Here is a 23,636-nt window from a genome sequence, read left to right as displayed (position 1 = left end):
GGTAATTGGCTTTGGCTGCTGCCAGGAAAATTAAGGTCAAAACCTGGCATTTCCTTTCATAAATCTGAGAATCTCTCGAGGTAGATGAAATGAATAATTCACCATCACCAGAGAGAAAGTCTCAGTGCCATGGCTGGGCAGGATTTAAGGAACATATTGTTACCTTTTTCCATCCTGCAGGAAGATAAAGTGAGATTTTTCAGGGTACCCAAAAGCACACCTCTTTCCAAAGACAATGACTTATAAGCAGTGACCATGCAGACACTTTTCATTTAATTATTTAATTTAATTATTTTCATTTAATTATTTAATTTAATTAAACATTAATTATTTTCATTTAATTATTTTCTAGAAAACAGTTAATAAATATCCAGGATAGCTGAAAAGTGGAGCCAGAACAGTGGGAAGAGTCAAAAATAACCCGGTCTGGACTTTTATTTTATTTGCATTGAAGCCAGAATAAATCTATGCAGATAGACATTTCTTTCACTCTTAAAATACTGCAGCTGAGACCAGCCTTGGCCACTGAGAGATCTTGATCTCTCTGGCATGTTGTTCATTGTATAAAGCCCCATTAAGGTCAACCTCATATCCCTGGAATAAAAGTATTAAGTCAAGTAAAACTTCTAAGACAGTGATCCTTCTCAACAGAGCAGAGAAATGGATCGAGTTAATCCAATCTTGTTTAGAGATCTCTTTTAGGATGAGGAAAATTTGTCATAGATCCTACTGAATGGTAATTTTCTCGATCTCGCCTTTAAAACTGAGGGTCAGGAAAAAAAGCCTGTACACTGTGGAGAGCAACTTTTTGTTTTCCATCAGGGTTCTTCTGCCATCAGAATCCAATAAATATTAAATATTCAAAGAAAAATTATACTTGGTTTCATGATCATTATTATTACTCTCATTTCTTCATCATTAATCCCAGAAGAAATCCCTCTCACCTGCCACAAACTGCCATAAAACCTGCCCAGCTCTTTTAGCAAATGCTCCATTTCCTGATTTCTAATCTGCTTTAAGCAATTAAAATTAATTGATTTTGATCAGCGCAGACAGACACAATCATGAAACAAGACACAATAAAGAACTATCAAGCAGCCAGGCAGGTTTCCCAAAAAGCACAGGATAGGCTTGGAAAAGTCTGGGACTTACGAATATTGACTGGTTTCGTTGTGCCCAACATCTGGGGAATGCAGCTTCTGGACTAAGATACGGATGATGCAGATGAAGAGGATGAAATTCACCTGTGGAGATGAAAAGAGAGGGGTAAAAAAAAATCAGCATTTTTCTCCAGGGAAAAGAGCCCATCACTAGAGGGGAATTCCTCTCACTGGAATGGTTTTTGCCATGGAAGGAGCTGCCGTTTAACAAGCCATGAGCAGAGAGAACCCCGCTCGGGGGCAGGGAGCACATGGGAAACCGACACAGGATGGCATCTTGGGCCTGACATCAGCCTGCTTGGGACTTCGTGTCATACATCCCAAGTATGATGATGTCAAGCCCATCGAGCACAGCTCCGCACGACGTCCTGCTGCGCGCGCGGGAAGGAGCCGCGGCGCCCGGCGGCTCGCGAGGCGGTGACATGGGACCAGCTGCTGAGCGTGGTGAGCCAGGGAAACCAAACCAAAACACGAAGCAGGATCCACTCCAGCTGGCCTCTGCATCAAATCCTATTTGATGCCGTAGGATTTAGCTTTCATGTTTTTCAGATCCTGTACTGCTTAAGGGTATAGCTCTAAAACTCCATAGCCTGTCAGCTGCTGTTCTCCTGCTTTATTCAGACAAAACAATTCCTCTCTGGGCCTGAAACTCAAGGACACCTGACTGTCTCAGGCCCTGAAAAGTATAAACAAAAGTGAGGAAACTGGGGGTGTATGACTTTATTACCTGAAGCTGTAATTGGAGGATTTGATGCCTCAGGTTTTAGATTTTTTTTTTTTTCTTTTCAGATTCTGTGCTACTTTAGTGTGTGTATCTGGATTTCATATAAGGGGATGGTGAGCTCTCTTCACAGAGTAGGGAGACAAAACAATTCCTTCTCTAGCTGGGGACCAAGGACAAATGATCCAAATCTCAGGCCCAACAGCAAAAACAACGTGGGCCGAAGAGTGAAAAAAAAAGGAGGATAGGACTTCATGGGCTGGAGCTGGCAATTAACTCCAATATGCAAATGGACCAGAATATATAAAAATGTAAGATCTTATGACCAAGCCCTCTTTTGCTTCCATCTTGGAGCCACCCGGGCAGAGACAGGACTATGGCTCTGGTACTTCCAGTGTGTGGCCTTTGAAGGCTCTTCAGTAAACATCCTCTTTATTCCCTTTAACTCTGTCCAGCCTCTGTTCCAGCTGCTTAAGGCATCAGTTTAACCCTTTGGTATGTAAATGGACCAAACTTGTAACTCATGACCATTGTCCATCCTGGGTGTAGGCCTTCTTGGGGGCTTTTGACTGCCCAAGGAGAACCTATTGAAGGCCTTTAATAAATACCCACTTTTATTCTTTCAATCTTGTCTAGCCTCTGTGTCAGGCAGCCACTCCAAGGCATCGTATTGGCCATGTTCAGTCTTGTGCAGCAAGGGAAAGGCCTCACCAAAGCAGCAGGGAACGTTCCCTCCTGGGATGTTTGACCAGAGCAGTCTGGCTGATACCCAGATTTTAGGTGGTTCTTTTCACCCCAAAATCTCACAGTGCTCTACCAATGTACTCAAGCAATGTGAACCTTATTTAACAGCAAAGGTGTAGAGCTAGGAATGGGAATGTCCTGATGGCATGAATTGAATGCAAATCTGCTTCTTTCAAGGTCCTCTGTTGAGTCATCCTGTTACTCATGCAACACAGACAACAGAAAAGCAATGACAGGTTTCTGGGGACTTAGTTCAGTTTTAGTTTGGCACACAACCCCTTTCTTTATCCTTTCATGGTCAGTGAATGTGGAAATGATTCTAGTTTTTAGGGGCTCAGCAGCTGGAAGGGATTGTGTTAAACCAGCCAATCTGATTCCCTGTAAAAATAGATTATAAGATTTCTTCCAGCAATTCCTACACTTATCACAACAATAGATGAATGAAACAGACTGAAGCCCATCTCTCAAATAGACACTCTTTTTTCAAAGCCTATGAGTGACTGGATATCCATTGCATTTCTTGGTTATAATGCACTGCTTAATCACTTCTTACCTATCCTGAGCAATTTATCATAGATTCTGTTTGTATTTATTTCCTCAAAAAAATTGTTTATGCATCTGATTTGGTGGGAAGTGAAATTTATTAGTCCAAATTAGTATTACCTAGATCGACTACACTAATAAGCATTGATAACACACAAGCTGCTGCAAGGAAGGCAAGAATGGAGCAATTAATAAATTAATAAATTCTGACTGTATTGGCTTGGAGTGATCAAGAGCAAACACAGAGTGGAGTGTAATATGTGAGCTTGGTATAACCTTGGAATTCCATGGCAGAAGATACAGGAATCAGGATATTGGAGAAGTTGTTTAGGTTATTCTTTATCCCTAGAGTATAACCAAAGGTAATCAATGTGTTCCAGTGCTTAACACCTTGTACACAAGATATATCTCATGTACCTTAAAGATCTTATAGATCTTGTCTATGTATTTCTTCCTTACACTGAGATACCAGCTGTATCCCCATGGATTTGGAGGAAATGCTGCATTACCCCCTGGAGAAACCTGCTGTTCATCAGCCAGTGGCTATCATGCCCTTCCTTTAGGACAGGTTTATAGCATATCTGCTGAAGGAAAATCAGGAACTTCTGGGTAAATTCTGTTTGGTAATGAGGAAAAGATTTATTGGCTAACAGAAAATACAGACCCATTGATCTGAGGAGAATAAAAGGGTGTGTTTTTTGACTGAAAGCTTATCTCAGGAACGGGAAAATACTATCTATAGCTTCCCAGGATGATATAAATATTTGGAGTTGTGTCATCTAAGTACTATATTTCTTTCCAGTGAGGTAAACAGAGCAAGATGTCATTATTGAAACTTTCAGTCTGGAATCCCTGCATAATAAATGCCACAGAAAAAAAAAAAAAGTCTTCTTGTAAAAGTCATAATTTACATGGAATAAGAAGGATATCTAAGGAAAGATTTCTGTTTAAAAGAGATATATTTGCTTTGATTTATGTTGCTTTTTTTTTTTTTTTTTTTTTTTTTTTTTTGCTTCCCTTCCCACATCCTTGACTTCATTTAAGAAAACTCAAAACTAAGTTTAACTCCAGTTCATTTGATTTTAAGATTTGGATCCATGCCCAGCACAGCAATGTTCAACAAGGATGGAAGGCCCCAGAGTTCCTGAGAAGTGTTCTGGTTGCTATGTTCAGGACTGATCATATCCAGAGAATTAAAATCAAAAACTTCTGTTGATTATTCTGGAAATCAGCCAAACTCCTCTAGAAATTACTCCAAAAATACACAGCTGGAATGCAACTCTGTACTGCATGCAAGAGGCAAATTCCTGAGGGAATTCTTCTACTCCTTTTTTATCTAAGTGGAAATTCATGGTAGGACTGATGTTAATTTGTAGTGTTGACATCTACAACTGAACAAGTCATCCTGGTCAGCTCAGAGAAACAAAACCACCCCTAGCACAGGTCATCTGATGGAATTCAAGCACCCACTGCTTCCTGAGGCAAAATGAGCCTTTCCTGGATGTCCAACCACCTTCCTCCATCTCCCATGGCCACCCCACCAAGGAGACGGAGGTGGTCAAAGCTACATCTAGTGAGGTCCACCCTGGTGGCCTGGTCACTGAAACTCCTCCCGTGGTCAGTGCTGCAGGTGAGGGGGTTTATCTGGAGGAAGAATTTCCTCATCTTAAAGCAAATAGTCAATGCACAGTGGGATTTTACCTGGCAGTGCATTTTCCATGGACATTTACAGGACACTTCTCAACACCCCTTCACCCCCTCCCCAGGTAGGACTAAAGATGGCTTTGCAGCCAGCAGAACGTGCTGATACTTTACCAAAATAGACACCAAAATAGGAGTTTTAATGATCCACCAGAATGGGGATTCCACTATTTCCTCCCAGCACCTAAAAAGAAACAAAGCCAGACTTAAAACATCAAGCACAGCAAGAAAGGAGGTCTGTAACCTTCTCAGCTTTCCTTAAAAGCTAAGTTTTGCTAGGCTGGGTTGTGTGAAGAGGACTAAACTGAATGTGAATGGACTGGGAATGGCCAAAACTTGCTTTGCAGTGGCTGTGAGCACTGGTAGGTACAAAATATCCCAGATGTAATGCCTTTTTTTTTTTTTTTTTCCCCTTAGCCATGGAATGGACTGGAGGATGTTAAGCAGAGTGAACATGGTGGGGGATGGTGATTTTCTTAATTTCTCCCACACTGAGCTCTGCTGCAGGGAATCTATGAAAAGATTCACCAGGGCTCCAGTGCTCTCCACCAGCCTGGATGGAAGGGGTTTGATAAGCACAGAGCAATTGGCACCAGCAGAAAAAAACCCCATCACATCCTTCTGAAAAAAATACCAGCCAGTGGTGGGGTTAGTGCCACTAAACCCAGCAAGCTGCACCGGAGCTATGCATGGAGTTAGGAAAGTGCCCAGGGTCCAGGGTGGGATTTATTTAATCCTGAGCTGTCTGCACACACCACCCCTCACCTGGGACTGCATTTTAAAGCCAACGAGGAAATGAGAGGAAAGGACTGATGTGGAAATGACTGATATTGCTTGGGACACACTTATCTGCACAGTCAGGTGATGGAAGGGACATTTTCAGGAAAGCATTCAGGGAAATTGGGCTGCTTTCATGTAAGAATAGATTAGTGGAGCCTACTGCAGACAATTTCACCCAGATCCAGCTCCTCTAATTCCAAATGTTGGCAGTAGGAGATGAAGAGAGGCACTTCTAGGGCGCAGTTCTTAAGACCTATTTTAAGCATCAACTTTAGGGTGATAAAAATTGCACTCCATGGGTTACACTGACTACATCTGCCCTAACTCTACAGGGAAATGAAGCAAATTTCTCCCATACAGCTGCTTCCAGTTAGGTGTATGCTGCCCTTTCATTTAGAATTAAAGTGGCCCTAATTATGTCTAGTGCACTTCATTTTTGAAATAAATTGAGACAGTCTGAATAAAGGTCACTTTCACTTGGAGTTAGAATGTTTAAATAAAGTCTTATTGTTGTTTAACCAATCTTACCTAATTAGGGTTTATTTAATCTGGATTAATTTCCTGTAATTTTTCTCTGCAGGTAATGAAAAAAAAAATCTGTCTTAGGTATTAATATATTCTGTAAATTCATGCTCTGTTTTACTTAGCACAAAAATATAGGGCTTTAAAGCCTCCAGAAAATGCAAAGAATTCTGTATTTTTATTAAGAATTTTTGGAGCTGGATGGGATTATATAGTAAGAAAAACTGGTATCCAGAATGGTTAAATCCTCCTGTCTCTGTCTCATTGTAGAGGCTATTTATTAACAGGGTAAATAAGGTCAGTTTTATGCAGATAGAGTGAAACCATAAAGGAAGTGAGTAGCCCTCAGGAAATGTGTTGGCATGACTATAAATCAAAATGCAGTGAGAAATCTGAGCTGCTTCTTGTCGTGAAAAAGGGGCAAATCAGGACACATTTGGAGGGGAAGAATGCACGGGAGAAAATGGACTTAACTCCAGGATGCAAATGCAAGAAGTGAGGGAATGCACACTGAGGACAGAATAAGAACTTGCTTCTGCATCTCTCTGGGGTGTTTTCCTATAAAACCCTTTCAAATTACTGCAGTCTGACCACTTGAAAAAAAGCAAGAATGAGAATTTCAGAATCAAATCCTCTTTACTTGCACGCATCCTTGGATAACTCTGGTGTCTGCCTCATTTTCTCAGCTGCATTATATATGCTTCTTATACAAAATATCAAAGGCTGCTGCTAGGTTAAAAGGGATGAAGAATAGATCCTAAAATCTGCTTGAGAAAAAAAAAATAATTAGCCTTTTCCTGTGGGAGAGAATTGGGTGTGTTTATAAATTCCCTGCTGCATGTTTAGTGTCAATTCTGCAGGGTGCAAAGCTCTGCTCTGAGCACGGGGCCAAATGCAATCATTCAGGTCTGCTCACAAATTCTCTGCAAATATCCTGACCAAGGCACTGGGAAGTAAAAAGGGGGAGTGATTGGCCTAAAATGACATTTCAGAGAGACCTTGGAGTGTTTCTTGGTGGCAGGGGAGAGGTGCTGCTGCTGCTGGGTTTTGGGTTGCTAAGGCTACAGGGCTTTCCTTGGCCACAAAGGAAAGCAGATTTATAAAGGAAAGATAATGGAGTGCACAGGCTTACCCAACATCAAAAAAGTAAATCCTGACAATAGTCCAGGCAGTGATGAACACGGAGGGGGCACCTGAGGAGAGAAGAGATGGTCTTGCTGTCAGAAATCATGATCAAAAGGTTACCTGATTTCATTATCAGATTATTGAAAATCTGCCTCATTTCTCAGGGCTGTTCTCCCTCACACTCCACCTCTCCTGAGTGACTGAGGGGATGCCTTCCCTCAGGGGTGGGAAAATACTTCACATTTTCAACCCTCACATGCCAAACTGGCAACGTTGGCTTTTCCTCCCTGTGGCCATGCAAGAACAGCTCTCTGGAACTGCTCCCAGCATGCTGATATTCCTGTTGCAGTGCCCAGAAAAACCTTCCAGGGGTGAAATGCAAGAAACAGAGATCACTTGAGCCACCTGCAATGTGGACATGTGTACCTAAGGAGGTCACCACAGGCTCTCCTTAGCGCCAAGGGGCAGAATTGAGTGTTTCTCACGCACAGGTCACTCAGCTAAATGACCTGTGTGCTAAATAACGTTAAATGTTTCATTCAGAACAATAAAAATGAAATATCCCTGGACTCTTTTGCCCTGTAAGGGAGCCTGGAGTGCCAAGTTCACACACAGGTGTCTGTAGCTGGCCAGGTGAAGCTCCCTCTGCTCCTCACTCCATGGTCTGCCACGTTAGGGTGGTCTTGCCCCATCCTTGTGCTGGCTCTTTTCTCTCTCTTATCTTTAACTGGATTTAGGTTGGAAATACTCCAGGAAGGACATGCCTCTTTGCTCTGTGTTACTCACAGATTGTGTACACTTTATTACCAGGGATTTCCAAGTGCAATGGTACCAAACCCAGTAAAAATTGTAATTAGCGCATCCAAATTATTAATTCATGTGCAATCCATTCCAGATCCATCCCTGATGCTCTTGCAAATGATGACTGAAAGGCCAAAAGTCCCCTCAAGCACTTGCCATGCTCTGGAATTGCCCTTCTGCACCCAAGCAACCTCAGGACACATCAGGAGTGCAAGAAATTTCCTTTGATTTTAATCATTACCTTCGTGCACCTTTCTGTAAAACCTGCCAGCTCTCCAGTGCTGAAATAAAGAATATCTGGAGAACAAGGTGAGTTTAACAAAGGTCTGACCTGAGTAACTGAAACGAGACCTGCTCCCGTCATCCCTCCTTCTGCCCAGAGCACGGAGAATCATTTCTCCTTTGCAGTGTGAAGCCGAGCGTAGCTCCTGTCACTTTCAATGGAAGTTACTCCATGGATAATTGAGCAAATCCTGAGTCCTGACATGTCCCTGGACATGGCACAATTTTATTTTACCTTTTCTTCTCAAGATTCTTCCCTGCTCTTCTTCTTTCTCAGTTTCAGCTATTGAGAGCAGGCAGTAGAAAGTTATTTGCTTACTTAAATAGAAATCTTCAGCTAAATGGCATGAAGGGGAAAAAAGATCTCTGTTGCCTTTTCAGAGAAATAAAAGAAATTATTCTGGCAGGATTAATTTGCATAAATCAGCAATTCAGTTGTGAGTTACTTTGTGAAGAGCTTAATTCTCTCTTCCTTACTATTTTTCTTATTTTATTTTGTTTTACTTATTTTATTTTATTTTATTTTAGTTCAGTTTAGTTTATTTTAGTTTATTTTAATAATTTTATTTTATTTTCATTATATGATTTTAATTTACTTTTATTTGATGCATTTGAGACCAGATTTGCATTAAGGCTGGAGAAATCACCAATGCAGTGAGCAGAAGGTTATCAGCATTAGCACACAGGTGATGGGATCTCAGGACAGCTGGCTGGCCTGAATTCATTGTCTGGTTCAGTCCAGTTCTGCTTTGCTGGGATCCATCCTTACAATTTAAAGTGATGACATCAAATTTGGAATCCCAGTCAGGATCAAGGAATTCCTTCCCAATATCCAGTCTAAATCTACTCTGTCAGTTTGAAGCCATTTCCCTTTGTCCTGTCCCTTCATCCCTTGTCCCCAGTCCCCCTCCAGCTGTCCTGGAGCCCCTTTAGGCCCTGGAAGGGCTCTAAGCTCTCTGTGGATCTTTCCCTTCTCCAGGTGAACATTCCCAACTCTCCCAGCCTGGCTCCAGAGCAGAGGGGCTCCAGCCCTGGAGCAGCTCCGTGGCCTCCTCTGGAGTTGCTCCAACTGCTCCACATCCTTCTTATTTTGGGGACCCCATGGCTGGATGCATGTCTGCAGGTGGAGTCTCAGAGGAGGAGAGCAGAGGGACAGAATCACCTCCCTCAGCCTGCTGGTCGTTCCTTTTGATGCAGCCCAGGTTTGCATCAGTTGGGTTTTTGGGCACGTTTTGAACTCGTGTCCAGCCTCTCATCCACCAGCCACTCCAAATCCTTCTTGGGACTTTAGGGGAAGCTGGGCGCTGTCTACAACACCTCTGCCCCACCTGAGTCCCCCGGTATCTGTGCTAAATTCCTGGTAAAAATGCCAGTCAGGATCCCCTCCTGGGGGAGATGCGTACCCCAGCCGATCAGGATGTACCACCAGAAGTACTTCCTCTCTGAGAAGAAGGAGATGACCAGCAGGGTGTGAAGGTACAAGCCCTCCACCAGCAGCCAGAAGAAGTTGGCCATGACACAGTACTGGAAGAAAACCATCATGGCCTTGCAGCCCACCTGGAAGAGAAGAAATGAACAGTGGTGAAGTGTTGGAGCCCTGGTTACTGAGAATTTTGGATTTTCTGTGCTGCCAGGCACTGACCCCCAGGAGAACACTGCATTTGACCTGAGGCTGTGGAGAAGGCTTCCAAAATGGAATGACAGAACTGGGATTGTGGGGGTGGAGTTTGGATAGAAGTGTGTGATATCACAGGGTGGAAAACTTAGAATTTAAAGTTTTAGAATACAGTAATATATATAAAGCAAGATGGGGGTTTTAAAGCAGAAGCTAGTCCTTCTTCTTCACCTTCTTCATGAGTTTAAGTAGTATTGTGTAATTTGATTCAAAAAATCTTCACTACAGACCATGAGTATTTAGTTATTAAGTTAAAAGTTAAAAGAACTTGTGTCATTTCTTAATTAGAGAATTTATCCTTAAAAAAACCTTATAAAGAAAAAGATACAGCTCCATTTTTGACTTATTAGAAAGAAGTACTATAGAACTCACACTTTATGAGACTGTAATGTAAATAAGAACTAATAAACATTGGAGTCCAAACAAGAAATACTATCTCACACATTTAATCCCAACCTCAACAAAAAAAAAAACCCAAAAAACAACCAAACTAAAAAATCCACATGAGGTGCCCTGTGTGAGGAATTGCAGCACATTCCTGCAGGAAGGAAATTTCCACCAAATTCCCAGTGACCCTTGCTCTGGGTGTACCTTTGGGATTGCTTTGTGCAGCTCCTGAACTCCTTATAGAATTAATTCTATGGTGAAAAGTCTACAAGAAGTTGCTCCTCTTTAGGAAAAGAAGGACTGGGATATGTGTTTTTAAAATAAAGGCTAGGCAGGAGAAGCAGGGCAAGCACACAAAAGCATGCACAGGTTTTATTGCTCTGGAAGGGGAGAGATTTGAAAAGGGAAGGTGAATTGTTTACCTTCAGGAAATGAATAATTAAACACAGTAACTTGCTGTGTGGAGATTTCACTGAAGCACAGGTAATGGGAACAGTTCCCTTAGCAAAGAAATAAATACAAATGGAAATTTCTGACACTTAAGGGAAATTTCTGACACTTGGCACCCACTGCATCATTACACATCCTCGAGATGTTGGCTTGGCAATTGCCCTGCTGCTTTCGGTGTGTCTGCCTGGGTCATACTCTGCATTTCATGGGGCAAGTGTTTGCTCTCACTCCCTGGTTGGGGACACTTCCCTGGTGTCCTGCATGTGTAGAATGTTTAATTTAGTGCAACAATTTTAATTTAGAGCAACAATTTTAATTTAGAGCACCAGTGACAAGACCCCATTTTCCCCTCCTCTCCTGCTGAATGCAGTTGCTACAAAACACTGGTTAAAAGGAGAAGTGTGGAAAGAGTTTCTTCAATGCCACATGTTTTGGGGGTGACTGTCCCCACCCTCACCCCTAAACCCATCAGTGTGTGACCCTGGGGACCCTGATGGGCTCCTGATAACCAACTTCTGTGCACATCAGCTGCCTCCTGTGAGGCACAGCAAAGACACAGCCTTGTGAGGGGTGCTGATGGGGGAAGGTGGAGGCAGAGGAGGAGGTGAACTCCCTTCCAGCTCAGAATATTCTGTGTGTGACTTCAGGGGCTGCCTGAAGGAGGGAAGGTGGCACAGGGCTGGGCTGGCAGAGCTGGGGATGCAGCAGCCCCATCCCGATGGCATCACCACACCTTTGGTTTCTCTCTGACTTTGTGTGCACGTGGCTGTGGGACCTTGCCACCTCTCCTTCCTTTCCCCCGAAGCCTGAGTGCCTGCTTGGTGTGTCTGCAGCCAGCAGGGATCTGTGTGTGAGTGAATTCCCTCATGGTTTCACTCTGAGGGTGTTTGGCCCTAATTCAGCAGCTCCCAGGGGAGGTTAAAGGGGGCAGATCTGCTGCGTCTCAAACTGTAAAACATGGATTTCCTTTGGGGATTGTACACCAGGGCATCACTTCTGGGTGGCTGCACTGAACTCATGGCAGAGGCAGGACACAGCACAAGGGGCTGCAAGGCTTCACAGGACAAGGGAAGGCTGCTCACAAGCAGTGCACGTGATTTCTGCCCAGCAGAAAAGGAAAGGAAATCCCTCAGGAAGGGATTTCCAGCCTGACTCTGCAGAGCTATTACTGTACAGAGAGGAAGCTCTGCTGAACTCGGGCTGTGGCAGCAGAAACTGCAGATCCAAATCCATCCCCTCTTCTCCCAGCAGTGGCAAACATCAATTTTGTGGCAGTCTCTGGCCCCAATTCCTCCCTTAAAGGGGTGTTGGCTTGTCACAAAGCGGAGGTGGATAGTGGTTAACAGTTGGATCCAATCATCCCCGAGGTCTTTCCAACCTTAATAATTCTATGGTTTTAATTAATTAATTTATTTTATGGTTTTATTTCTCCATGCACATGGGCAGCAGCTGGGTTTTGGCAACTTCTTCTCTGCAGGACCTGCAGCAGATCAATTCTTTGCTCCTTGCTGAGGGATATTTGCTTATTTGAGCACTTCCTACCACTCCTGGAATTTTTGGTTTTACCTGGAGAAAAGACCTTTTTGTGCACCATTTTGAGTGCATGGCAGTAATCCCAGGGATTTGTTTTCAAATTTGTTTTCATTGCAGCCAGGGATCCGTCATGGCACAGGGATGTTCTGCACTGGAATAGAGTTGGATGCACTGTCCTGTCCTTAAAATTAAATAATGACATTTTTCCACTCCCTGGGTTTGCTACTGCTGCCTAAAGTGGGTAAGTTTAAAGCAGATATTTCCATGAGAGGTGCAGCTTGATTGTTGATGATCCCATTGATCCTCTTTGACAGTGGCACATTTGGAAAACAGCCCTTCCTGGCTTTTGGGAGAACTTATTCCATGCAGCACTTGGTAAAAGGTCTTCACCTTCCCGATTGATTAAATTCAGCCTCAGAGAGGCTGGTTTAATGCTGGGCAATAAAATCCTCTTTTATGTAAGAAATCTTACCCTTTAGATGACAGACACGGGGCAGAGATGAGCCATTACATCTCTAGAATTTATTTTTTTCCATAAAGAGCAGACCTCACGATGTGTCACTGTTGAAAGACTAACATGGGCTATTTTTAGAACAGACATTTTCAAGAGAAAAAGCTGAATTACATCACTGCTTTTGCTGCTCTCTTTTCTTCCACAGGCTCATTTACAATTTATTTCCTTGTCTTTCCTCAGGGATCTTGCTCTGCTCATATCCACAGGAGATGTGGCAGGGATGATGGTTTTTCCCTTAATTTTGTGGCTTCTCTCTTGTTCCTCTCTTTAGAGCTGCATCAGGCATGTGCCATTTGCTTTTCCCATGAAAATCCCTCCTTTTCCACATGTGCTTCCAATGGCTGAACTCTGGGAAGGGCTCTGCCTCCAGCCAACGAGGCATTGGGCTCTTGGCCCCTCCTGTCAAACTCTTGGACCCCAACACATTTGTGCTTCTCTGCAAATTCCTCACTGTCAATAAGAAAATTTCATTTTGATTATTGTAAAAGCTTGCTTGAGGATGGGGCCTGTCTTAGACCTGCTCAAGGGCTTTCAGGTTGAAGAGGCAAAGAGAAGGGACACAAGGGTGGGAACAAGACTGAGAAACAGCCCTGCCAGGCTTTTTCCTTGTGCCCAGAAGCACATTTTACTTTTGGGTAACGTTAGCCCTGAGAAGAACATCTTTCTCTTCATTTTTTAGGAGGGTCAGCTGGTCACTACACCAGTTTTATGACCCACATATAAAAATACCGTTCAGAGGCTGGCGGCAGTAGTTAGCTCAGAGCTGAATCTGTACTGAATATACATATATCATTCTCCTCAGTAGCAGTAGCTCAATCATAGTTCCTGAAATTTGTCAGTCTGGACCTGCTGATGAATCTCTCAAGCTCAATAAAAGCAGCTTAGTTGGACAAGAATTGGTCTGAGTTTTTGAGGTACACACACACCCAAAACACATCCATGATCAGCCTCCTGTGAATGCAATAAAACTCTATTAAAAAAGCAATAACTCCACAGAAATGGCAACACAAGCCTCCCTTGTCTTTAGCAGGGATATGGTTTATTACAGGTTTGGGATTTGGGTTCAGGAAGGATTTAGACCAAAGAAGTACAAAGGAGCGCGTGAGTGATTGATTCCCCACCTGCCACAGCTGGACTGGGAACACTGGAGTCTCACTGCCCCACGAGAATCCCCCATCACCTGTCCCTCCCTCTGTACAGAATCATGGAGTAGTTAGAGTTGGAAAGGACCTTTTAAAGGTCCCACCCTGCATGACCTGTCCTGTGTATGGACACAACCCCAGTGCAGACCCCATGTCCCTCCTTTGTACCCATAAACTCTGCGGCTTCCTGCCCTGTGGAAGGTTTGGGGCAGGCCACCAAGACTTCTTTAAGTCAGATGAAAGATATATTGAATACATCCTATGCAGTCCTGGTCAGTGATGCAGATCCTGGCATTGTTTATGTAGTTGGGACAGTGCATCCAGCAAAAAGAGTGGGCTCAGGTTTGCCTCAATCCATCAATCATGAAACCTTGAGACCTCAAAATCCTCCTTTAAGGTACTTTGGTGCTGTTACCTGGGCTACCACCAGCACTGCAGCAGGAAGAGATTTACACTGAGATTCCTGCAGGTGTCTTCCGTGGAAGACTGATAAAACCTCATTTTCCCAGTGACAGATTTATCCAGCACTTTTGTTTTATGTTGCCCAGAAGACATGACCTGTGGAAGGGCTGCTGACTGACTCGTGCTGCATTTTCACACAGCAGGAACTGATCTTCTACCCAGCCTGGTCCAAGAGGTTTCCTTGACCTAATTAAAAGCTTTTCATAGATCCCACTCATGACCTGGAAGATGGGACAGCACTGGGCAGGTATTGCCTGCTTTGGAGATGCTAAAATTAAGAATTTTCAGCACAGGGACTGTCCATAACTATAGTTCCACTTTAGACACTCATAATCATAATTACATTCAGGAATATATCACTTTTGAGCTGTTCCCACCCCACCCCTTCTGTTGAGACATTTACTTTAACCAAAGCATAATGAAATCTGTAATAATGATCCAGTAACCAAATAATTGCTCTGCTTGTAAGGCCATGCAACATGATTAATTCCTCAGCTCACTATCATGGCACTGGAATTCATGTAAGTGTCAAATTCCCAATAATTTGATAATCTAACTGCTCTGTCCATGGCTAAATGTGACCCATTAATTTCTGTGCATATGCCATGGAGATGTCAGGATGGACTCAGTTTCCAAACATGTTTTTTCAATTTTCATGGGGGATTTTTCTCTGCTTTTAACTTTTAGATCACAGAATCAGAGAATCATTTGGTTTGAAAATGAATTTTATTATCAGAGTCCTACTCTAAATCCTGCACTGCCAAGGCCATCACTAAACTGTGTCACCAAGAGAAAGAAAAAGGAAAAAGAGAAAGAGAAGGAAAAAGAGAAAGAAACAGAGAAAGAAAAAGAGAAAGAAAATGAGCAAAAGAAAGAGGAAGAGAAAGAAAAAGAGACAAAAAGGAGAATGAGAAAGAGAAAGAAAAAGAAAAAAAAAAGAAAAAGAAAAAGAAAAAGAAACTGACTTATGCTAACTTAAGCTTAGCACACCCAACGTTTTGTGTAACAAAAGCAAAAAAGCAAATTAAAAACAAATAAGCCAGACTGCTTGGCAAAAAGCCATCTCTTTAATTTCTTCCCTCAGTTTAATTGCAGTTGTAGTCCAGGCTCAAACAGGTGGGCTATAAAAAAGCCCCACAAAGTTTATGTTTGATAATGAAATGAATTGTCTTCAAAAACTCAAATGAGAAAACTCCTCCTAAATCAATTGGGTGCCTTTGACTCCTTCCCTCCCTCCCTATCACGGGCTGTGACAAGCAGGGGATTTCAAACAATAAATTGCTGCACTAGTGGGTGGCTCTGCAGGTTTTCCTGGGAGATGCACAGAAATTTAGGATGTTAAGAACAATATCTATGAATGGAGAAATGTGATTCAAGAAATTCTTAAAAGGCCATCTTGACAGAAGCAAAGTGGCTCACGATGGAAGCACATGGACTCCGGTCTGAAAGTCTCTGTTAATGCAATTTATGATCTATCAGCACTTATGAAAAATAAAAGATCTCCATGGGAATAATTCTCTTATGTCTTGATGATGAACCTTTCAGAGTCTTCAACTCTAAGTGTAAAAATGTACTCTTAACAGTACAGGCAGATCAATTTAACTGGATTCATGGTCACTGCCTGCCTCAGGCACAGGAAGAAGAGGTCCCAAACTCTCATTTTCCCTGTTAACTTCCTGCTCTGCACCCATGGTGCCCCAGAAACATTATGCAAGTGCACTCTAAAGTCTTGCCAGTGGCTAATTAATTCCATTTATCTTAACCTGCTTTCCTTCAGGTCACAATCCATTACATTTTCATGCACCCATCATTGCCCCAAGAGCATGCCCTGCAATACGTGCCTCATGTCAGCTGTCATTGGGAAATTTATGAAGCCATTATAACCTGGATTTGTGTCTGGGCTCGTGGATTTGTTACCACTTCATAAAGCAGAAATGCCATTCCCAGATGGACGAGCTGGGCTGTACAGCCTGACCCAGGCACATCCCCCTGCCTCAGCCAGATAAGGCTTCCCTGCTTCCATCAAAAGTGTGGAGCAATGGAGACATCAGGAAGAAGCTTTTGGATCAGTTTCTATTTATTTCTATTTCTATTTCTATTTCTATTTCTATTTCTATTTCTATTTCTATTTCTATTTCTATTTCTATTTATTTCTATCTCTATTTCTATTTCTATTATTTCTATTTCTATTTCTATTTATTTCTATTTCTATTTCTATTTCTATTTCTTCTTATTTATTTCCTGTGCCTCTTCCATCTGCAACAAGGTTGGGCCACTGATGAACCTGCATGGAGCATTGTTCTCATTAGAGAATTATTTCTGCAGAAAGAGCTCAATCCAAAGTCATATGAAATCCAAAATCCCAAGACTTAATTTAAAGCTGATTTAAACTTGGTTTTTCTCTGTACTTTCACCTCCTCAGTGCCAGCTGAAATCCAGCTGAAAATGGCAAGGCATTTATAGAAATAGAATCCCAGAATGGTTTGGGTTGGAAACCTTAAAGATCAACCAGTGCCACCCCCTGCCATGGGCAGGGACACCTTCCACAATCCCATGCTGCTCCAAGCTCTGTCCAACCTGGATTTGGACACTTCCAGGGATGAGGTGAGGATTTACAAGGAAATTACATGAGACAGCCTCTATTTCATGTGCAAAGCATGGCAAGGGCAGATCCTGCACTGATTAAAATAAATGGAGTTGCACCAGTGAATTTTGTATTAAAATAAATGGAGTTGCACCTGTCAATTTTGTATTAAAACAAATTGAGTTGCACCAGTGAATTTTATATTAAAATAAATGGAGTTGCACCTGTAAAATTTATATTAAAATAAATGGGGTTGTACCACTTTACACTAATGAAAAATGTGGTGCACATGGCAGTTCTTCATGCCTTGCCCACTTCCCATACAGGCTTCCTCAAATCCAACACTGGATTCAGGATTCAGGAAGAAACTCTTACTTCTGCTTTCCCTCACATGAGAAGCAACTTTAAGCCCCATGACTGTGACCCTCGAGGCTATTTAAGAATTTCTCTTTGCTGATTTTAACAGGGGTTATGTAACTGTCAGTATTGAAGGACTCAGCCTTTCTATTTTGTCTCTTAGGAATTCCTGTTTGATTTTTGGGAGCCGTCTTGTGAGTATTTCTGTGATGCTGATTAGCTCTGGCTGGTCTAACCTAGGTGTCAGATGACTCAGAGTTGAGTTCAAGTGTAAAAATAGAATTATCTTGGTAAATGGGTTAACAGTGCCTGTTTTGTGCTCATAAATCACAGGATAAAGGCACTCATGAGCAGTGAAACAAGTCAACCACAAGGCAGCAACTAAAAAGAGAAGGTGCTCATGGTTTTAATAAAGCCCTTCTTCACACTTTTCCCATTTTCCCTATTTTTTTGGTGTGTTAAGGTGCCAGCCCATGAGGGTGGAACTGCTGTGTCCAGGATTACAGAATCACTTAAATAAAGACAATTTCTCCTCCAGAGCTCTGCCAGTCGGACCTTCCTTCATTCCTGGGTTATTTCCTTCTGCCTCCATTCCTGGGTTATTTCATTTCCTTCTTTCTCCATTCCTGGGTTATTTCCTTCTTCATTCCTGGGTTAATTCCTCCTGCCTCCATTCCTGGGTTATTTAATTTCCTTCTTTCTCCATTCCTGGGTTATTTCCTTCTGCCTCCATTCCTTCTCTTTGCTTTCTTTCTGTTGTTTTGCATGATTTACAGGACCTTTCTCTAGGGCTTGTTTGGGGTTTTTGTTTGTTTTGTTTTGTTCTTTCTTTTTTTCCTTCCCCTCTGTTTTGCTGTAAACCTTAGATTGTAGCAGTGATCATCAGATATCACCCAAGGAAACAACTGACTCTCTAATATTTGTTTTGCTTTAACACAAGTACATAAAAAAACCTTCTACTGTTTCATTTCTCCATCAGCCTGCATATCGTGGTGCTCCCACATTGATCTGAGTAGCCTCACTGCTGGAAATGAAAATGCATCTGTCTTCAACATCCATAAATAAAATTCATTTAGGGGCCTGTAGCTGTTATCAGTTTGTCCTGAGGGAATGAAAGTAAAAAGCCACCAATTTTTCACTCTCAAAATATGAGATATGCATGTAAATTCTCAACTGCTGAACTCCCACTCTCCTTTGCAGAGAATAATTTTTGTGTTGGAATTTTTTGTTTTACTGGTATAATACAAAAGGGAAAAGATAAATGATGTGGTCTCCCTTGGCTGAATCTCCAGCAAGGGCAAACTTGCAGAGCTCAGAAAAGAATGTCAGCCTGAATTTAATCTGTAGAATCTGATCTTTATTTATGGCAAACTGTTGGATTTGTCTTCAGCGGGGCTGGAAATGTAAGTGGTTCATAATTATTATGCCATCCAGATATGACAGTAATGAAACTATGTCAAAACCTATCCCTAAACCCACAAAAAATGACATAAAACAACTATTGAAGTGTTCAGTTCAATCTTTCTACCACATTTGTTGTTTTGACTGTTGTTTTTTACAGGGTGTTCCCCAGGGAGAGAAGGAAAGGGGAAGATAAATTGTGGGAAGATAAATTGTGGGAATGCCAAGAGGGAAGGGCACTAACCCTGAGGAAATCAGTGAGAAAAATTAAAACTTCTGAGGAGGCCTCTTGAGTCTGGCAGGAAAACAAAACAAAACAAAACCAAACCTGGAAAAATTAAGGCAAATCCAGACTGTAAAATGGTGCAATTTTTCACACACAATGAACAATTTGCAGATGTAACAAAGCCACATGCAACGAGTTTTCCACCAGAAATGACCAATTTGTGAGACAGAACATCATCTGAATGAGTCAAAACCAATATTGGAGGAAGTTGAATTGAAGGATTATTGAAGAAGTCTGAGTGGGTGGCTCCAGAGAGCCCTCTGAGCCTCATCATCTCCACATCCAAGTGCTTAAAGCCCCAGCTGACAAACACACTCGAGCAGATGCCTGTTTTTAATCCATTTAAGCCAATAGGATGATTCAGTTACCTATAATTACAATTAAAAAGCTGCAGAAATACTTTATGAGAAAGAGGGAGGGAGTGGGTTTGGTCTCCTCGTGGTACCTTGAGCAGAACGTTGTGTCTGAGCGTGGCCATCACACCCCTCTAGAAAATTCCCTGAAGCATTTTGTTTCTTACTGGAAAAATCTGACAAAAATCCACTTTTGGAAGAGGTCTGTCTAAGAATTCTCCACGAGACATGAGCTTTAGTATAAGTCTCTATTAATTTGGTGAGAGTTCTTTATTTGACTTCTTATAGTATGTACTGTGAATCTGTTAAGATTGTGGTGGGATATTTGCAGTCATTAGGAACTAGTCATAATTACTAAAAGCGTTTTTTTAATAGTTGCTTGAAGTAGGGAGAGCTTAAGCTGCTCTCTTTAATTGTTTGTCTCAAGTCTTTAATTATGTCGTGTGTCAGTGGACATATTTGGGATTTGTATTTTGTTTGCCCTATTTTATTGGTATGGCTATTATTTGTGTTGATGCCATGCCTTCCTTTAATATTTTTTTCTTTTCTAATCACTGCTTAATTGGTAGAATTTGGTATATCTTTTGAAGGATCTTTTGTATTATTATTTGAGATGACTCTTGGAATACCAGGAAATGGGACTAATTCTCTCTTTGTACTCCATGGGTTTGTGCCTCCTTCTTCAGGCTTTGAGGCTGTATTCATTCCCTCATTCATTGTGCCTAGAAACAAACCCAACAGATTTGGGACACCTGGGAAGAGGAGAAGGCGTGAGGGATGTTGACAAAGCCACCTGTGCTGAGTTTCCTTGGTGTGGGACAAGGGGCCTTGTGCAGGTTCTGGGTTTAAAATTATTTAAACCTGCTCCATTTGGTCATAAAAACAAGCCCTGCTTGTCAGCTCAGGGTTTCTGCCTAATGAAAATGGGTTGCTTTTTTCACCCAAACAGCAAGACTTTTCTTTCCCCCAGGAGAGAGTTTATCCATAAAGTAGGACCAAGGACTGCCCATCACTCTGCAAACACCACCCAGTGCTGGCTCACACCATCACTCAATTATGCTCATCACATATATTTTATATTTTGGCTGCACTGGCCCTGAAATGCTTACAGCCACATTCTCAGGCACTGTGGCCCAGAGAAATGCTCAATAAATTAATTTTTCAGGGTGTTTATTCATGTTGAATTCAGTAGCAATACAACTGTCTTAGAGTTTAAAATGCTGGAGAGTTAGCACCACACCTGAAGTGTCCCAAACTAGGTAAAATGAAGTAAAAATGCAGTAAAGCTTATTAAAAAGAGATTTTTATTACATATACATCTTCCTGTGTTGAAGTTCCTACTTGATTGAAGCATTGACACATCTGTTGGTGGAGAGCTTAACGTATTTTTGTGTGGCTAGAGCACAAAACATAATTTAAAGTCTTCTTACTGCAGCAGGTAATATCCAATTGAGGACTTTGGTGCCTTCAATAGAAATGCTGGGAGAGGTTTCCATTCATTTGGATTTTATAGCCTTAAATCTGTTCTGGAAGGAGGATGTCTTTACCCTTTCATTCCCTAAAGGAACCGAGTGTGGTACTTCCTCTTCTAATGAAACACTTTTATTGCTTTGTGTTTGCCGTGTTCTAAAGCAGAGTATCAGTGAGAGCTATTCAGCAAATTGTTTGTTCAAATCTCTCCCCAGACTGAACGAGCTCAAGGCCACATCCATTACGCACACAGCCTTCAGTGAATTGTGTATAAAATCCTGACTATGTGAATTAGCACCAGGTCTCCCAAGTCAAGCTTTATCCTGCAAGTTCAAAGCACAAACTTAAGCCAACCTAACCTAACCCAACCCAACCAAGCCCATAGGAGCACAATGCATTTTATAACAATTTTTCCTAGCAGATGAATGTTAGGACAAGCATTTTGTGTCAGAATTTTTAGACTATGGCCTAAAAAGTTGTCCAAAATTCTGGTTCAAGACTGGTGCAGGTTTTGCAAGGGGTATGCTCAACCTAATGTGGTAAAGACAGATTTGTCCCACACAATTTTATAACTGTTATGTATCATCCAGCCATTCACCCCGAGCTGGCAATTAACTCAAAAATCTTCTTATGGGGAGAAACACAAAAAATGTAGCCATGGGCTACCTGAAAGTACAGGTATTCTGGATTCTGCAGGAAAATTCTGTATTTACACCCAGAAACGTTTCTGCATGGATGAGAAGCAAACACTTCTCACTCAGCTCTCTGCAACTGTGCCTCAGTCCTGATCCAGCAAAATCCAGTGCAAACTCCCACAGGGATGAGAGGTGGGTTCACACTCCACGACTCGTCCTGGCTTGGCTCCTCTGCCAATTGGCATTAACAATTCATCTGTGGCAATTTATTCCAGTTTCCATGTCTTTCTACCCATTCATGGACCTTCACAAGAAAAACTCATTCCAAGAATCCAGATCTTAGTGAATCACAGAGAGGAAGAAGCACACAGGGAAAGGAATCATGCTGCACACAGTTCTTGGGAAAAGCTGAGAGGAGGCTGCTCTGGGTTTCAACTGAGAGATGCTCAATCAGAAAGGTCATTATAACAGCAGGGATAACTCAGGGTAAGGATACAGGAAAGCCAGCAAGCAAGGAAGAAATTGGGTGGATGGAAAAGAGAATCTTTTTTTTTCTGGTGGTGTATGACATAAAAAACAGGTCCAGAGGTATCAGCAAGCAGCTCATCTAATGCTCGGAATTTACTATGGAGGTTTCCTTTTTTTTTTTTTTTTGCCTGGATAACTTCTGATCACATCTCTTCATTTTGATGATTTCAATTTCCTGCCTAAATTTATTCATGACTGGTGTCCTCTTACGTCAGTGTTGCCTTTAGATAAACAGCCCTTCTCCCTCCTTAATGTTTGCTCCAGCTGATAACACTGAGTTTGAAAGGCAAAAAAATAACCCAACTCCTTTATTCCCATTATTTATCATCCCAGTAGGGAAATCTCACAGTTGCAGACAGCGAGCGTGGGATACTGATTCAGATGAAAAATGGATGATGATGTCTGCACCTAGATTTCCTGCCTGAAGTCCTGCAGGGATCTGGTCACTGGAGCCCAGAGAATCACCCACATGCAGGTGCCTTCTCCCAAAGGGTTGAACAGCATTCCAGACTCCAGGGAACAGATTAATTACAGCCCACTATCTATGGATGCACGTAGCACACAGAGCTTGTGTGTAAGTAGTTACCCCACAGATATCTAAAATTAGTTACATGAATTTGGATTTGACTCCTATCCTCATGGAAGGAAAAGGTTTTATTGAATCCCTAAACACAAACCTCATTTGACCAGGATATCCAAGAAATTAGCATGTGGCTGGGAGATGGGCACAGGACTTACAGGAACCCCCAAATCCTGTACAAACTCACTTGTGGGTTTGATCTGATAAAATCCTTAAGGTTTGAAAACACCTCTAAGACCGTCAAGTCCAGCTTCAAAAAGGACCAGATATAAAATGTAAATCTATACATTTTGGACTCTAATAATCAATTTATTCCTTCTCCATATAAGTCAAATGGATGCAATCATGGATATTTTTTTTCCTTTCAAATGAGAAAAGGATTTGAAACCTTCCCAAAGTACTACCTCACATGCATTTGCAAGGTCATTTTTGGTGTATTGCTTAAGAGAGGCAACAAAATGAGGTGGAAATTTCAAGGCTACTTACTGAACTCACGAAGCAGTGCTCAGACTCCCCACTTTCAAACAGGATGACATCCTTGATGAAGACTGCGATGGCTCTCATGATGAAGGACATGAAGAGGTGCATGTGAATGTAATTTCGAGTACAATGTAGTTTTCTGTTGGGAAGAAATGAAGCATTTCTGAATAGCAAATCTTCTCAAAAGCATTATTTTTATATTTACACGTTTCTTCTACCGTGACATAGAGTCCCAGTTAAACATTAGAAACCCTGGGACAAGCTCTGGTCTGATAAACATCACCACAAATCCACTTAATTCTCTTTAATTCCACAGAACGTGGCAATTCATGTATCTGCAGCAGTACTGCTGCTTTTTCAATCCTCAGAAAAACAGGAAAACAACAGGATGACAGGAAGCAGGTCCATCTCACTGCTCTC

The 23,636-nt window shown here is 42.0% G+C and overlaps 1 protein-coding gene across 3 annotated transcripts in view; it reads right to left on the bottom strand.

The window, feature by feature from the left end:
• Window positions 1-23,636, bottom strand: part of LOC137464438 (vasoactive intestinal polypeptide receptor) — a 107,296-nt gene that overhangs the window by 8,831 nt on the left and 74,829 nt on the right. For 2 of the 3 annotated variants that reach the window (XM_068175796.1, XM_068175803.1), the window contains exons 6-10: window positions 23,223-23,355; window positions 9,783-9,936; window positions 7,304-7,364; window positions 4,984-5,053; window positions 1,153-1,244 (exon numbers count right to left, since the gene is read on the bottom strand). In XM_068175796.1, the coding sequence (XP_068031897.1) occupies window positions 1,153-1,244; window positions 4,984-5,053; window positions 7,304-7,364; window positions 9,783-9,936; window positions 23,223-23,355 (510 nt within the window). Of the gene's footprint in view, window positions 1-376; window positions 595-1,152; window positions 1,245-4,983; window positions 5,054-7,303; window positions 7,365-9,782; window positions 9,937-23,222; window positions 23,356-23,636 lie in introns of those variants that run through there. The other variant, XM_068175810.1, reaches the window with a different exon arrangement.

This window comes from Anomalospiza imberbis, chromosome 1, assembly GCF_031753505.1.
Source record: "Anomalospiza imberbis isolate Cuckoo-Finch-1a 21T00152 chromosome 1, ASM3175350v1, whole genome shotgun sequence".
Classification (NCBI taxonomy): domain Eukaryota; kingdom Metazoa; phylum Chordata; class Aves; order Passeriformes; family Viduidae; genus Anomalospiza; species Anomalospiza imberbis.
Note: the sequence above shows the minus strand (reverse complement) of the source record. Positions and strands in the feature narration are given on the sequence as shown.